At 48.7% G+C, this 18,136-nt stretch overlaps 1 protein-coding gene across 1 annotated transcript in view; it reads right to left on the bottom strand.

The window, feature by feature from the left end:
- The window catches only part of atp8b5b (ATPase phospholipid transporting 8B5b), a 44,246-nt gene that overhangs the window by 11,071 nt on the left and 15,039 nt on the right, over window positions 1-18,136 (bottom strand). The window contains exon 16 of the mRNA XM_080529725.1: window positions 17,444-17,632. Coding sequence (XP_080385851.1) covers window positions 17,444-17,632 — 189 coding nt within the window. The remainder of the gene's footprint in view (window positions 1-17,443; window positions 17,633-18,136) is intronic.

Genomic DNA, 18,136 nt, shown 5'->3' with positions numbered 1-18,136 from the left:
GCACGAGATCTCGTTGCGGGTTGAAGCTGCAAGCAAAAAAAAAAAAAAAAAAAAAAATCGATCTCGGGATTTAGGAATCGATAATCGCTCATTTTAATGAAGATCGATTCTGAATCGGGAAATCGATTTTTTGAACCCAGCCCTAATCACTACTGTGTTTACAACTGAAACACACAGAGAAGGCGTTGGCTTTTTACAACGTTTAGGCCTCAATTGAAATGATTTTATGGAAAATAAATCAATGATCATCCTGAAACCAGGGATGACTAGCCTATTCCTTATTTTGGCATAGAGGAACGATAGTCGCTAATGGTAAATCTAATGGTAAAATGGTAAGTAGACTGACTTATTCCAAATATAGAAGAAGGTGCTTTATAACGGCTTTACAACGGCCTCTCATTCACTCATTCAAACACACATTCGCACACCCATGGCGGCAAGCTACCATGCAAGGCGCCGACATGTGGCCAGGCGGGGTTCGAACCGCCAATCTGCCGACCTTGCGATTATTATACGCCGTCTCTACCTCCTGTGCCACAGCCAACACCTCATCTCTCTCCAATCACCTCAGATTCAACACCCCAACACCTCAACACCCCAACACCTCAACACCCCAACACCCCAACACCTCAACACCCCAACACCTCAACACCTCAACACCTCAACACCTCAACACCCCAACACCTCAACACCTCAACACCCCAACACCTCAACACCTCAACACCACAACAACCCAACACCCCAACACCACAACAACCCAACACCTCAACACCCCAACACCCTAACACCACCCCAACACCCCAACACCCCAACACCCCAACACCTCAACACCCCAACACCTCAACACCTCAACACCCCAACACCTCAACACCTCAACACCACAACAACCCAACACCCCAACACCACAACAACCCAACACCTCAACACCCCAACACCCTAACACCACCCCAACACCCCAACACCCCAACACCTCAACACCCCAACACCTCAACACCACAACACCCCAACACCTCAACACCACAACACCCCAACACCTCAACACCGAATCATAGACGCCCAGGCCGATCAGAGACACAGACATCTCATCTCTGAGGACTGAGACATCCATCCTAGTCTGACAGACAGACAGACAGACAGACAGACATCCTAGTCTGAATGACAGACAGACAGATAGACAGACAGATAGACAGACATACATACATCTGCTGACAGACAGACAGACAGACATACATCTGCTGACAGACAGACAGACAGACAGACAGCTCCCCTGAGCCGCCCGCTGAGTTTAAACACCAGAGAAGAAGAAGAGGACTTCCTGTGTGCAGTGGGCCAGCAGGGCAGTGACAGGCTGCTGCTGCAGATGAAGAAACGGCTGCGTTGCATATTTGATACGCCCCCTCCCCTCCCCCCCTCCATGGCAGCACCCCTGGCCGCGTCGCTACCCACAGACACATCAACAGACACATAACCACTACCCACAGACACATCAACAGACACATAACCACTACCCACAGACACATCAGCAGAGGGAATCCCTGCGCCCCTGGGTACAAGGAACACTAGAGGAAACCAGATCAACCTGATGATGCGATCAGCCCCGACTAATCGCACTAGGGGGGGGGGGGGGGCGTCTCTGTCAGATCTGATCACCCGGCTCACGTGAGGAATGGTGGCTACGTCCCTGAGAGACACACTGCTGTGGGGGCGGGGGGGTACCAGCAGAGAGGGGGGGGGGGGGGTGTGGTTAGCCCAGAGGTTAGCAGAGAGGGGGGGGGGGGGGTGGCGGTTAGCCCAGAGGTTAGCAGAGGGGGGGGGGGGGGGTGGCGGCTAGCCCAGAGGTTAGCAGAGAGGCCGGCTAGCAGTCGGAAGGTCGCTGATTCGATCCCTGCCTCAGGAGGGAGCTAGCTTGCGTGTGAGCTGGTGACCGGAGGGTTGCTGGCGTCATATCTGAGGTGCCGTTGTGCCCTTGAGCAAGGCACTTAAACCCCTAATTGCTCCAGGGGTTATCTGGGCGCAGGGTAACGACGTTGACCTACTATGGGCCGGTTTCACAGACAAGGCTTAAGCCTAGTCCTGGACTAAATCACACTTTCAATGTAAAATCTCCATTGAAGATGCTTTTTAGTCCAGGATTAGGCTTAAGCCTTGTCTGTGAAACCGGCCCTATATGTTTGGCTCGTTACAGCGAACTGTACGAAAACCAACAAATGAGGAGTTCTGTGGTCTGCTCTCTGAGCTCGTCTCCTGGGGCTCTTGCGAGCCGAGAGCAGAACACACGTCTCGTAATGACAAGAAGGTTGAATCTAATCTGACCGGCTGTTCAGACGGCCCCTGGAGACACACTCAGACAGCAGACCGCAAACTTCCTGATCTGTCGTTTTGTTTTCATAAAGTTCTCTGTAATGAGCCGCAGAGCAGGACGACATCATTACTCTGGTCCAGAGAAGACCAAGCGTGGCCTACATTCTGGGAGAGGTGGGTTGAAATGGAACACAGATGTAGTCGACTACGTAGAGAGACAGTTTAAAGATCTAGTCAATCATTTGAACAGAGGGCAGGCTTTATCTAAACATGCACAGCAGATACGGTCCACCCTTTCCGTCAGGTGCTAAAATAAACACATGAGGGTGTGTGTGTGTGTGTGTGTGTGTGTGTGTGTGTTTTTGGTCAATTGGAATAGACTGATCAAAATCAAAACAAACACATGAACTCAGCCTGCTCGCTTTGGTTCAGCTCACCTGCGCGCCTGGACATCAGAGCTAAAGTGACGGAGGAGGCAGCGGGTGTGAGACACAGGACGAGGGGAGGCAACTAGGGCGACAGAGAGAAGCTGACAGGCTGAGACAGACAGACAGGGTGAGACAGACAGACAGGGTTTATTAGCCTGCGTGCATGTGTGTCAGTGTGCATGTGTGTCAGTGGAAACGATGCCAGATCGCATGATGACACAAATTACAGCACTTGGACACAAGTCTACAGAGTTCTCGGCAGCATATACGACAAAACCCACAGAACAGTTAGTATGCAGCATACTGGACAGAACAGATGCATCTTCATACTGGACAGAACAGGCATCTTCACACAGAATGAAACCTAGATTACAACAGTCGTCCTATAACGTCTGCAGTAAAAGTTATATACAAATAAAGGTTATTGTTATTATTATTATTATTATTATTATTATAAACGTCTGCCGGTTGTCTGACTAAGTTCCAGTAGCGGTATATTCATTAGAAATATATTCCAAACAGTAAGGTAATAATGTCATACAAAACATTCAACATTATCTAACCAAATCATATAAAAAAATACATGCGTCGCTGCTTATCCTGCTTTATACAAATGACGTAAACGCATAAATAGATGATTAAACATACATACGGCGGCGGGGCGCAGAGATGCGGTGTGTTTTGCTGGACGGTTTCTTTCCGTCAACGGTCCAAGCCTCGCGCTCCCGGTGCCGGTAGAGACCCAGGCTGCGTTCGTAACATTCGCTCCGAAAATCTGATCAGCACTCATGGAATGCCTCTTGTCCAATCAAATTACTTGGTCCCTTTATGACGTTGAACCCAGTGTGCGCTCCGGCGCTCTCAGAGTGAGTTTACGAACGCAGCCCGAGGCCAGACCGGCGGATCAGCTGGATTAGTCGCGTCACAGCGTCTCCAGCCAATCAGGAGCAGCGCAGATTCCAACAACAAATAACAGCCATAGAAAATGTATTTAATACTAACGGGAGAATCATCTGTGATCTGATAAACACAACAACAACGAGAACAACAAGACATAAAAAATATGACATGTTTATTGTGGCATTATGCTCAAAAGTACATTTTAGAGAGTGTCTATGATTACATACAGTACAGTTGTCCAATGATTGTTGATTTAATTGATATTGCATTAACTTAAACCCAACATTAAAGACCACTATGCATGACACATCACAGTAAACGAATCATATTATTATTCCCAGAGAAAAAAGAATATAAAACCCCCCAAATATAACATTTAGGTCGACTAAGATTAATTAATTTAATTTCTATGATCATGATACAGTAAAAATCATCATCATCTCATGATGCGTCTCAATACAACACCCTGAGTTCAGACAGTTGAATGTCAGAGAAGGAAACGTTTATATACAATAATAAAAATCATCATATTCAACAAGGTTTGGTCACACCAAATCAGCCAATTATAGAGAATCATCAACGTCATTTATAGATCTATATAACATCTGCATTCATAGATCTATATAACATCTGCATTCTGAGAACTATCATTCATAGATCTATAATAATAATAATAACTTTTTATTTGTATAGCACTTTTCCTGCAAACGTTGCAGCTCAAAGTGCTCCAATCATTATATAATCATAATTACTATAGAACATCTGCATTCATAGATCTATAGAATTCTGCATTCATAGATCTATAGAAATCTGCATTCATAGATCTATAGAACATCTACATTCATAGATCTATAGAACATCTACATTCATAGATCTATAGAACATCTGCATTCATAGATCTATAGAACATCTACATTCATAGATCTATAGAACATCTACATTCATAGATCTATAGAACTATCATTCATAGATCTATAGAACATCTACATTCATATATCTATAGAATTCTGCATTCATAGATCTATAGCAATCTGCATTCATAGATCTATAGAAATCTGCATTCATAGATCTATAGAACATCTACATTCATAGATCTATAGAACTATCATTCATAGATCTATAGAACATCTACATTCATATATCTATAGAACTATCATTCATAGATCTATAGAACATCTACATTCATAGATCTATAGAACATCTACATTCATAGATCTATAGAACATCTACATTCATATATCTATAGAACTATCATTCATAGATCTATAGAACATCTACATTCATAGATCTATAGAACATCTACATTCATATATCTATAGAACATCTACATTCATAGATCTATAGAACATCTACATTCATAGATCTATAGAACATCTACATTCATAGATCTATAGAACATCTACATTCATAGATCTATAGAACATCTACATTCATAGATCTATAGAACATCTGCATTCATAGATCTATAGAACATCAGGCTTGATATCACACCGAAGCTCAGAGTTTTCACATTTACGCAAACATAGTCTGGGACACATTTCTCCATGAAAATACAAACACACCTGGTACCAAATACTGGCTTGAGGGGTGGGGTGGGGGGATGAGAGGGGGGGGGGGTCCTGGAATTGATCCAGACTCCTCACATGGGACAGGCTCAAGGGTTTCACAGAAACTTGGCTGAGTGATTGTTACCGTTTAACACTAGAACAGCCATGGGTAAAAAATATCTTTGCATTCGATCAAATTTCAGGACCCTCCTTTCATGACTTTTTCTAGATATGTGCGTTCTACCACCCAGTATCCTTACATTTCACATCAGGATAAGCTAGTATGAAGCTATTTTGCAGTTTTTTCTGTGTAGGAGGCAGGCTAATTTAGGTGTTCGCCGACTAGTGGTCGTTGTGTGTAAATAGCAGCTTCCCATTGTAAAGACTATGGTCATTTGACCCCGAGGCGGCTCTTGTAGCAGGTGAAACAGACACGGCTCAGACACTCACCACCTAAAGTGTGCCGAGTGTTCTATGTGGTGTTCTACCTAGCAACAACACTCTGATTGGCTACAAAATGAAAGCTGAGTAAGGTAGTAGGTAAAAAAGGCACGGCTGTTCTAGTGTTAACTGGGTTGCGTTGGTGGTAGGCTGGCTCCCCTCTCCTAAGGGCTCTGCCCCCCTCTCCTAAGGGCTCTGCCCCCCTCTCCTAAGGGCGCTGCCCCCCTCTCCTAAAGGCTCTGCTTCCTCTCCTCCCCTATCCTAAGGGCTCCCCTTCCTCTCCTAAGGGCTCCCCTCGTCTCCCCTCCACTCTCCTAAGGGCTCCCCTCTCCTAAAGGCTCTGCCTCCTCTCCTCCCCTCTCCTAAAGGCTCTGCCTCCTCTCCTCCCCTCTCCTAAAGGCTCTGCCTCCTCCCCTCCCCTCTCCTAAGGGCTCTGCCCCCCTCTCCTAAGGCCCCCTCTCTCCTAGGGGCTGTGCGGCTGCTCCGCCTCCTCTGCGATGCTGCGGTAGTGCTGAGGCTGGGTCTGGGCCAGGGCCGACTCCGCCGGGGGGAACAGGGCGACCCGGGTCTTCAGCGGTCGCCGTAGGAACCTGCCGGAGGTCATGAGGTCGCCGAAGCCCTGGGCGTGGGAGAAGGCGTAGCCCGACCGCCTGGTGCTGACCCGCCTGGGGTGGACCCGCTGAGTAGGAGGGGGGGGCAGGGCCTTGGCCTGTCTCACCTTGTACCTCACCTGGAGGGAGGGGGGGGAGGGAGGGAGGGATGGGAGGGATGGAGGGGAGGGAGGGATGGGAGGGAGGGATGGAGGGGGGGATGGGAGGGAGGGATGGGTGGAAGGGGAGGGATGGGTGGGAGGGGAGGGATGGAGGGGGGGATGGGAGGGATGGGAGGGAGGGATGGAGGGGGGGAGGGATGGGAGGGAGAGATGGGTGGGGAGGGAGGGATGGAGGGATGGGAGGGATGGAGGGATGGGAGGGATGGAGGGGGGGATGGAGGGAGGGATGGGAGGGGATGGAGGGATGGGAGGGAGGGATGGGAGGGAGGGATGGAGGGATGGAGGGTGGGATGGAGGGAGGGAGAGAGGGAGGGAGGGAGGGAGAGAGGGATGGGAGGGAGGGACAGAGGGATGGGAAAGAGGGGAGGGAGGGATAGGAGGGAGGGAGGGAGGGATGGGATGGGAGAGACCGGTATAAAAGAAGGGAAGGAGGGAGGGAGGGATGAGAGGTCAGTTGGACATTGAATCAAGTGTAGGAAGTAGATGTACAGTGGAGGAAATTATGGAGGAAAGTATTCAACACATCAGCAATTTCTAATTCAACATATTCACATTGTGTTGTATTGCAAATACATTTCAGATAGCGTGTTCAATACTTCTTTCCTGTGCCATGTTTCTATGGATTGGAATGTTCCAGTTTCTCCAGCTGTGTGGTTGTACTGAGTGAATAAAGTCCAAACGAGACACAAACACAACCAGCTTCTGTCATCTCTGCAGGGGTCCTCTCACCCAGGGCCCCATCTGGCCCAAACCCCCTGCGGTGACCACGAATGTGCCTGACAGAAATAACCACGGAGGCGGGAGGAAGGAGTGAGTAGGCCCTGGCTCTGACGGGTTAATGGCAGTCACACCCACCCAGCCCTGTCATCATCTACTGGGAGGGGGGGTGGTGGCGCCACCTAGTGGACAGTGAGTTGGACTGGTGATCAGAAGGTCATGAGAAAAAATCTCCACCTGGGAACACCACCACTAGTGTGTCATTGAGTAAGACCTGGGAACACCACCACTAGTGTGTCCTTGAGTAAGACCTGGGAACACCACCACTAGCGTGCCCTTGAGTAAGACCTGGGAACACCACCACTAGTGTGTCCTTGAGTATGAATGAATGAATGAATGGTCTTTATTGTCATTGGTACCAAACAACGACATTTGGGAGGGGTGGCTCCCCTGGTGCTAGGAAAGAAAAAAAAAGAAAAAAAACAGGAAGGGAAAGGAGCTGGTTTACATAAATAAAGGCTATGTACACTATCCACTATACTATACTGTACAGGTAAGATGACTAGGGTTGTCATATTGCACATAGTGTTATTGCGCATTCATTTAAAGTGTCGCAGTTTGCAGGCTTGAAATGTACACATTTGTGCCTCAGCACTACACCTGATTTTTTCAATCCAGCAGCTGCCATCAATCCGTCCAGACTGTCCAGGGCCCAGAACCTAGGTCTTTGCTGTGTTCAGGGCCTGGATGGCCCTGGGGTAGAAGCTGTGCTTCAGTCTGTTTGTCCTTGCGGCCATGGTCCTGTACCGCCTTTTCGAGGGCAGCCGGGCAAAGTGTTCGTACCCAGGGTGGGTTGGGTCTCTGGAGATCTTGGAGGCCTTCCTGAGACAGCGTGTGTTGTACAGCTCTTCCAGAGAGGGGAGGGGGGCGCCGGTGATCTTCTGGGCTGTTCTCAAGTAAGTAAGTAAGACCTGGGTAAGTAAGACCAGTAAGACCTGGGAACACCACCACTAGTGTGTCCTTGAGTAAGACCTGGGAACACCACCACTAGTGTGTCCTTGAGTAAGACCTGGGACCACCACCACTAGTGTGTCCTTGAGTAAGACCTGGGAACACCACCACTAGTGTGTAGCCTTGAGTAAGACCTGGGAACACCACCACTAGTGCGTCCTTGAGTAAGACCTGGGACCACCACCACTAGTGTGTCCTTGAGTAAGACCTGGGAACACCACCACTAGTGTGTAGCCTTGAGTAAGACCTGGGAACACCACCACTAGTGTGTCCTTGAGTAAGACCTGGGAACACCACCACTAGTGTGTCCTTGAGTAAGACCTGGGAACACCACCACTAGTGTGTAGCCTTGAGTAAGACCTGGGAACACCACCACTAGTGTGTCCTTGAGTAAGACCTGGGAACACCACCACTAGTGTGTCCTTGAGTAAGACACTCAGCCCTAAGTTACTCCAGGGAGACTGTCCCTGTAATCTGTAAGTCGCTTTGGGTGAAAGGTTAAATGTTGAATGGTTAAAATGTAAAATGTAAATGTAGTCTACTTGTAGAGGTCAGTCTTTTAATGGACTGCACTTATATCATTATTCCAAATCGCTTTACAACGGCCTCTCATTCACCCATTCACACACACATTCACACAGCAATGGCGACAAGCTATGATGAAAGGCGCCGGCCCGCTCATTGGGAGCAATTTTGGGTCAAGTGTCTTGTCCAAGGACACCTCGACATGTGTCCAGCCGGGGTTCGAACCGCCGATCTGCCGACCTTGCGATCATTAGATGCCGGCTCTACCTCCTGAGCCACAACCGCCCCATTATGCAGTTCATTACAGTCTCTGACCCCCCCTAACCCCGCTGACCCCTCCTAACGGCCCTAACCCCCCTGACCCCCCCCCCCCCCCCCCCCCCTAACCTTGTCGTTGATAGTCGGCCACAGCTGGAGGCGCAGGAAGCGGTATGCCACGACAGGAAGTACAGTGAGGATGGAGGTGAGCAGGATGGTGAGCCACACGTTGGGCTGGTTCAGAGAGTTCCTGGCTGAGCCTGGTGGACAACAACAAGCATCAACAAAGACCAGACTTAGAATCAGATGACATGAACGGTGGAAGGCAAACTTACTCAAACCTACACCATTTCACCGTAATAATAACAACAATAATTAGTGAAGGGGAAGGTGACAGGAAGTGAAGGGGAAGGTGACAGGAAGTGAAGGGGAAGGTGACAGGAAGTGAAGGGGAAAGTGACAGGAAGTGAAGGGGAAGGTGACAGGAAGTGAAGGGAAAGGTAACAGGAAGTGAAGGGGAAGGTGACAGGAAGTGAAGGGGAAGGTGACAGGAAGTGAAGGGGAAGGTAACAGGAAGTGAAGGGGAAGGTGACAGGAAGTGGTACTCAGTAACAGGAAGTGAAGAGGAAGGTGACAGGAAGTGCTACTCAGTAACAGGAAGTGGTACTCACCGACGAAGGGGAAGGCGGAGGTGAAGATGAGGAACATGCCGTTGCTGTACATGGTGAAGGCCACGGCGAAGTACACGGACAGACTGCCCCACAGGAAGAACTGGTTCAGGGCGGTCCAGTAGTGGGTGTCCAGGCCCAGCTGAGGAGAGGAGGGGAGGGTTACTGTGTGTGTGTGTGTGTGTGTGTGTGTGTGTGTGTGTGTGGTTCAGGGCCGTCCAGTAGTGGGTGTCCAGGCCCAGCTGGAGGAGAGGAGGGGAGGTGGGGGTTACTGTGTGTGTGTGTATATGTTGTGTGTGTGTGTGTGTGTATATGTGTGTGTGTGTGTGTGTGTGTGTGTGTATATGTGTGTGTGTGTGTGTGTGTGTCATCAGGAGGGAGCTGCATGTGTGAGCTGGTGACTGGAGGGTTGCTGGCATCATATCTAAGTTGCCTACCACTGCCGTTGTGACCTTGAGCCAGGCACTTAACCCCTAATCGCTCCGGGGGCGTTTACTATGTCTGACCCTGTTCCTAGAGCTAAAAACACATTCCGTTGTCCTCTGTGCGATGACAGAAAGGTTGAACCTAACCTAATCTAATCTCTAATCTAAGTGCCTGCCACTGCCGTTGTGCCCTTGAGCAAGGCGCCTCTCACCTGGATGCTGACGGCGATGAGCAGGCACGTCTGGGCCAGCAGGGCGAAGGACTGGTAGTCCACGATGTCCTTGCCGTCGTCCCGGACCGTGTCGATCATGGCGGCCCAGGGGATGAGGAACAGCACCAGGGAGGAGTAGCAGCTGTGGCAGACGCAGCGGACGAAGGCCTTCTTACTGAAGTACAGGCTCAGCTGGCCCGGCGCGTACAGCTGAGGGTACTGGAAGCTCCACCGGTCGTTCACGTCCTGGAGACACACAGAATCAGAACCAGAACCACATCAGAACCAGAACCACATCAGAACCAGATCAGATCAGAACCAGATCAGAATGAGAATCAGAGTTATTTTTTTTGCCAAGTATATTCGCACATACAGGAAATTAACTTGGTTCCATCAACGTCGCTAAAGGAAAGTCCAGGCTTATTCTTATTCTGTTGTTGTTGTTGTGGTTGTTGTTGTTGTGGTTGTTGTTGTTGTTGTTGTTGTTGTGGTTGTTGTTGTTGTTGTTGTGGTTGTTGTTGTTGTTGTTGTTGTTGTGGTTGTTGTGGTTGTTGTTGTGGTTGTTGTGGTTGTTGTGGTTGTGGTTGTTGTTGTTGTTGTTGTTGTGGTTGTTGTGGTTGTTGTTGTGGTTGTTGTGGTTGTTGTGGTTGTGGTTGTTGTTGTGGTTGTTGTTGTTGTGGTTGTGGTGGTTGTTGTTGTGGTTGTTGTGGTTGTTGTGGTGGTTGTTGTTGTGGTTGTTGTTGTTTTTGTGATTACCTGGTCGAAGAGGCTGAGTCCGAGGACAGGGAGGGCTGTGTAGACCAGGTTATACAGGGTGATGAACCACTCGTCATACACCGTCTGTGTGGAGGAAGAACACAGCTTAAACACAGACAGACCATATCACAGACAGACCATATCACAGACAGAACATATCACAGACAGACCATCACAGACAGACCATATCACAGACAGACCATATCACAGACAGAACATATCACAGACAGACCATATCACAGACAGACCATATCACAGACAGACCATGTCACAGACAGACCATATCACAGACAGACCATCACAGACAGACCATATCACAGACAGACCACATCACTTCTCTTCTATTATCACTTTTTCGTGTTACTCTATTGTCAGTTTCACACACAAGGCTTAAGACTCATCCTCGATCGTTTTCGATCCCATAATGCCGTTCTCTGAGCCTCACCTGCGCCGAGAAGCCGCAGAAGAAGCCGTACCAGAAGTGGACGAAGGTGAAGGTGAAGTTCTTGTAGAAGAAGTAGCGGAGGAACTTGCACATGCGCAAGTAGGACCAGCGGCCGTGCACCAGCAGGAGGCGCTGCAGGTAGCGGAACTGGGCGAAGGAGAAGTCGCTGGAGAGGACGGCCTGCATGCCCTCCTGCCCTGAGATACCCACGCCTATATGGGCCGCTGCGGGGGGAGGGGGGGGGAGGGAGAGAGAGAGGATGAGTGTGTGTGCATGCCCTCCTGCCCTGAGATACCCACGCCTATATGGGCCGCTGGAGGGAGGGGGGAGGGGGGGGGGGGATCATAGCCCCGTTAGCCCAGTTAGCTTAGCTTACCCTTGATCATGTTGACGTCATTAGCCCTGTTAGCCCTGTTAGCTTAGCTTACCCTTGATCGCGCTGACGTAATTAGCCCCCTTAGCTTAGCTTACCCTTGATCATGCTAACGTCGTTAGCCCCGTCGCCGATGGCCAGCGTGACGGCCTGCTTGTACTTCTTGACCAGCTCCACCACCTGGGCCTTCTGCAGCGGGGTGACCCGGCAGCAGATGACCGTCTGGCACATGCAGGCCGTCCGCAGCAGCTCCAACTCCATCTCCTTCTGCAGGGCGAACGCCTGAACCACGGGGAGAGAGAAGGGACAAACATGAACACCTCAGGAGGAGAGATGAGACACATAAACACCCCAGGAAGAGAGATGAGACACAAACACCTCAGGAAGAGAGATGAGACACATGAACACCTCAGGAGGAGAGATGAGACACATGAACACCTCAGGAGGGGAGATGAGACACATGAACACCTCAGGAACAACAGGAGGAGAGATGAGACACATGAACACCTCAGGAACAACAGGAGGAGAGATGAGACACATGAACACCTCAGGAGGAGAGATGAGACACATAAACACCCCAGGGTCTCTTACCAGGCTGTAGCTATGGTAACACTCAGGGTCTCTTACCAGGCTGTAACTATGGTAACAGGGTCTTACCAGGCTGTAACTATGGTAACTTACCAGGCTGTAACTATGGTAACTCACCAGGCTGTAACTATGGTAACTCACCAGGCTGTAACTATGGTAACTCACCAGGCTGTAACTATGGTAACTCACCAGGCTGTAACTATGGTAACTTACCAGGCTGTAACCGTGGTAACTTACCAGGCTGTAACCATGGTAACAGGGTCTCACCAGGCTGTAACTATGGTAACCTACCAGGCTGTAACCATGGTAACAGGGTCTCACCAGGCTGTAACTATGGTAACTCACCAGGCTGTGTCCGTTGATGACCAGGCCGTACTCCCCCTCCACCTTCTCGTCCGCCACCGTCTGGGTTCTGACCCGGCAGAACAGCCCGGTCCTGCTGTGATGCACCTCCGCCTCCTCTGCTGCCTCGGGACACATCCTCCGCCTCGCACTCCTGGTGGAGGGGGGGGGGGGAGAAACAGACTGTTACACGTGGTCTTACTGTTGTGCTTCAAACTGTGAGTGTGACGACCGTCTCTAGACTCGACTCTAGGCGTGTCTCTGGGTGATGACATCATCACCGTCCGTGTCTCTGGGTGATGACATCACCAGCGTCCGTGTCTCTGGGTGATGACATCATCCGTGTCTCTTCTGGGTGATGACATCATCAGCGTCCGTGTCTCTGGACTCACCTGAGCTCCTCCCTCACGTCCTCTGCGGTGCTCGCCGCCACCACGAAGATCTCCGTCATGTCCTCTCTCAGCATGTTGCAGGAGTACCCGATGTTCTCTGCTGTCTCTGAGACACACACACATGAGACAAGAGAGATGAGACAACACACAGATGAGAGGATCAGAGAGAGATGGAGACAGAGAGAGAGATGGAGAGAGAGAGATGAGAGAATCAGAGAGAGACAGAGAGAGAGACAGACAGAGAGAGAGAGAGACAGAGAGAGAGAGAGAGAGAGAGAGAGAGAGAGAGAGAGAGAGAGAGAGAGAGAGAGAGGCCCCCACCCTGCTTGTCCCCGGTCAGGACCCAGATCTTGATGTCGGCCTTGGCCAGCTGCTGGATGGTCTGGGGGACGCCGTCCTGCAACTTGTCCTCCACCGCAGTCGACCCCAACAGCTACACACACACACACGCACACACGCACACACGCACACACACACACACACACACACACACACACACACACACACACACACACACACACACACACACAGACGCCTTATTCCAAAACAACTTACAATCTCTACATTTGACTAAGCAAGTGAATCCTCAATCCACCAGTCGTAGCAGGAAGAGTAATCTAGCTCAGGCCCGGGGCCACTGGAAGTTGTCGTGCTTTTTTCTTTTCTTTTTTTTTACACTGGAGAAACAGTACAAGGGGGAGAGGTAGAAATCTTAGGAGACACAGTATAGAGGGAAGCAGCTGTCTCAGGAGACAGAGACAGACACAGTTTAATTCATCAGTCCTGGTGGTAGTACAGCTATGTAGTACAGAGATGATCAGATGATCAGATCTGGTGTCTGTGTGAGAGACTCACCAGAAGGTCTTCTCTACCTCCTCTACTCACCAGAAGGTCCTTCTCTACCTCCTCTACTCACCAGAAGGTCCTTCTCTATCTCCTCTACTCACCAGAAGGTCCTTCTCTACTCACCAGAAGGTCCTTCTCTATCTCTACTCACCACGAGGTTCTCTATCTCCTCTACTCACCAGAAGGTCCTTCTCTATCTCCTCTACTCACCATAAGGTCCTTCTCTATCTCCTCGTACAGCTCGTCCAGCTTCTCGTCTCTCTCCTCCAGGGCCGTGCTGGCCTCATGGTGGCGCTGTCTCCAGGCCTTCATGTAGCCCTCGTCCAGATGCTTATAGGCCAGGGCCAGAGTACGCAGACCCTCCCCTGCATACTCCTGTTGGGTCAGATTAGATTAGATTAGATTAGATTACATTACATTACATTACATTAGATTACATTAGATTACATTACATTAGATTACATTACATTAGATTACATTACATTAGATTAGACTAGATACACCTGCATACTCCTGTTGGATTAGATTGATCATTTATTTATCAACTTTATTGTCATTGCAGAGTACAAGTACCAGACAAAGAAATTAGGTTTAGCATCTAACACGAAGTGCAAAATAGTGATATAAATCCAAAAGCAACGTACATTGCAGTGAGTGCATACATGTTTCAGTATATATGGTCCCAGCTGGGAATCGAACCCACAACCTAAGCGTTGTTAGCGCCGTGCTCTACCAGCTTGAACCAGACTGTTATATGATCACATGGAGACGGGAGGTCACTCACGTTGAGGTGTCCGGTGTTGACCTCCATCAGCTTGTGGCAGGAGGGGTGCAGCCGGTCGTAGATGATGGTGTCTGCCCCCTTACAGTACAGAGTCAGTTGCCCCCCCGGGCTCCTCACTGGAGAACAACAGGAGACGGCTGGTTATAGGGTCAGATCTCAACTGTTTATAGGGTCAGATCTCAACTGTTTATAGGTGAGATCTCAACTGTTTATAGGGTCAAACCTCAACTGTTTATAAGGTCAAATCTCAAGTGTTTATAGGGTCAGATCTCAACTGTTTATAGGGTCAGATCTCAACTGTTTATAGGGTCAGATCTCAACTGTTTATAGGGTCAGATCTCAACTGTTTATAGGGTCAGATCTCAACTGTTTATAGGGTCAAACCTCAACTGTTTATAGAGTCAGATCTCAACTGTTTATAGGGTCAGATCTCAACTGTTTATAGGGTCAGATCTCAACTGTTTATAGGGTCAGATCTCAACTGTTTATAGGGTCAAATCTCAACTGTTTATAGGGTCAGATCTCAACTGTTTATAAAATCAGATCTCAACTGTTTATAGGGTCAGATCTCAACTGTTTATAGGGTCAAATCTCAACTGTTTATAGGGTCAAATCTCAACTGTTTATAGGGTCAAACCTCAACTGTTTATAGGGTCAGATCTCAACTGTTTATAGGTCAGATCTCAACTGTTTATAGGTCAGATCTCAACTGTTTATAGGGTCAAACCTCAACTGTTTATAGGGTCAAATCTCAACTGTTTATAGGGTCAAACCTCAACTGTTTATAGGGTCAGATCTCAACTGTTTATAGGGTCAGATCTCAACTGTTTATAGGGTCAGATCTCAACTGTTTATAGGGTCAGATCTCAACTGTTTATAGGGTCAAACCTCAACTGTTTATAGGGTCAAATCTCAACTGTTTATAGGGTCAAATCTCAACTGTTTATAGGGTCAGATCTCAACTGTTTATTGGGTCAGATCTCAACTGTTTATTGGGTCAGATCTCAACTGTTTATAAGGTCAGATCTCAACTGTTTATAGGGTCAGATCTCAACTGTTTATAGGGTCAAACCTCAACTGTTTATAGGGTCAAATCTCAACTGTTTATAGGGTCAGATCTCAACTGTTTATAGGGTCAAACCTCAACTGTTTATAGGGTCAAACCTCAACTGTTTATAGGGTCAGATCTCAACTGTTTATAGGGTCAGATCTCAACTGTTTATAGGGTCAGATCTCAACTGTTTATAGGGTCAAACCTCAACTGTTTATAGGGTCAAACCTCAACTGTTTATAGGGTCAAATCTCAACTGTTTATAGGGTCAAACCTCAACTGTTTATAGGGTCAAATCTCAACTGTTTATAGGGTCAAATCTCAACTGTTTATAGGGTCAGATCTCAACTGTTTATAGGGTCAGATCTCAACTGTTTATAGGGTCAGATCTCAACTGTTTATATGGGTCAAATCTCAACTGTTTATAGGGTCAGATCTCAACTGTTTATAGGGTCAGATCTCAACTGTTTATATGGGTCAGATCTCAACTGTTTATAGGGTCAAACCTCAACTGTTTATAGGGCCAGATCTCAACTGTTTATAGGGCCAGATCTCAACTGTTTATATGGGTCAAATCTCAAGTGTTTATAGGGTCAAACCTCAACTGTTTATAGGGTCAAATCTCAACTGTTTATAGGGTCAGATCTCAACTGTTTATAGGGTCAGATCTCAACTGTTTATAGGGTCAGATCTCAACTGTTTATAGGGTCAGATCTCAACTGTTTATAGGGTCAGATCTCAACTGTTTATAGGGTCAGATCTCAACTGGTTATAGGGTCAGATCTCAACTGGTTATATGGGTCAAATCTCAAGTGTTTATAGGGTCAAATCTCAACTGTTTATAGGGTCAAATCTCAACTGTTTATAGGGTCAAATCTCAACTGTTTATAGGGTCAGATCTCAACTGTTTATAGGGTCAGATCTCAACTGTTTATAGGGCCAGATCTCAACTGTTTATAGGGCCAGATCTCAACTGTTTATATGGGTCAAATCTCAAGTGTTTATAGGGTCAAATCTCAACTGTTTATAGGGTCAAATCTCAACTGTTTATAGGGTCAAATCTCAACTGTTTATAGGGTCAGATCTCAATTGTTTATAGGGTCAGATCTCAACTGTTTATAGGGTCAAACCTCAACTGTTTATAGGGTCAGATCTCAATTGTTTATAGGGTCAAACCTCAACTGTTTATAGGGTCAGATCTCAACTGTTTATAGGGTCAAATCTCAACTGTTTATAGGGTCAGATCTCAACTGCTTATAGGGTCAAACCTCAACTGTTTATAGGGTCAAATCTCAACTGTTTATAGGGTCAGATCTCAACTGTTTATAGGGTCAAATCTCAACTGTTTATAGGGTCAAAGTTCAATGTACGGAAGTCACCTGGGTCCAGTTGTTCAGAACATTTAATCTGGATCAGAATGAGAGAAAAGAATCAGGATAATTCTGACCCAGATTAAAAGTTTGAACAACTGGGTCCTTCCTGGGGGGTATTCCATCAACATCACTAAAGGAAAATCCAGGCTTATTCTTTTTTGTAAGCCTTGTGAGAAAATAAGCCTGGATTTTCCTTTAGCGACATTGATGGGATACCCCCATGGTTAACATTAAAACCCCCTGTTAGAAACATGGCTGTGGTTGTGTGTCGCCCCCACCCCCCCTCACCGATGACAGACATCCTCTTGCGGACGTTGTTGAAGTCGAGCACGGCCAGCAGGTCGTAGGTCACCTGGTCTCCCATCTCCACCACGGTGATGCTCTCCGGCGTGCGGGAGCGGAACACAAAACCAAAGTTCCGCGCCGCCGTGACCAGAGCGCCCTCGTCAGGTGACTGGGCCTGATAGAACAACTCCCCTGCAAGGAGAGGAGGAGGAGGTGGGGGCGATGGAGGAGGTGGAGGGGGTGGAAGAGGATGGGGGGGAGGAGGAGGAAGAGGAGGGGGAGGAGGAGGTGGAGGAGGAGGGGGAGGAGGAGGAAGAGGGAGGAGGAGGTGGAGGAGGAGGTGGAGGGGGTGGAGGAGGAGGGGGGGGAGGAGGAGGAGGTGGAGGGGGTGGAAGAGGAGGGGGGGGAGGAGGAGGAGGAGGTGGAGGAGGTGGAAGAGGATGGGGGGGAGGAGGAGGAGGAGGAGGTGGGGGCGATGGAGGAGGTGGAGGGGGTGGAAGAGGAGGGGGGGGGAGGAGGAGGAGGAGGTGGAGGGTAGAGGTGGAGGAGGTGGAGGAGGAGGAGGAGGTGGGGGCGATGGAGGAGGTGGAGGGGGTGGAAGAGGATGGGGAGGAGGTGGAGGAGGAGGAGGAGGAGGAGGAGGAGGTGGAGGAGGAGGAGGTGGAGGAGGAGGAGGAGGAGGCGGAGGGTAGAGGT

Source organism: Nansenia antarctica (genome assembly GCF_963989245.1).
Source record: "Nansenia antarctica genome assembly, chromosome: 4".
NCBI classification, from domain to species: Eukaryota; Metazoa; Chordata; class Actinopteri; order Argentiniformes; family Microstomatidae; genus Nansenia; species Nansenia antarctica.
Note: the sequence above shows the minus strand (reverse complement) of the source record. Positions and strands in the feature narration are given on the sequence as shown.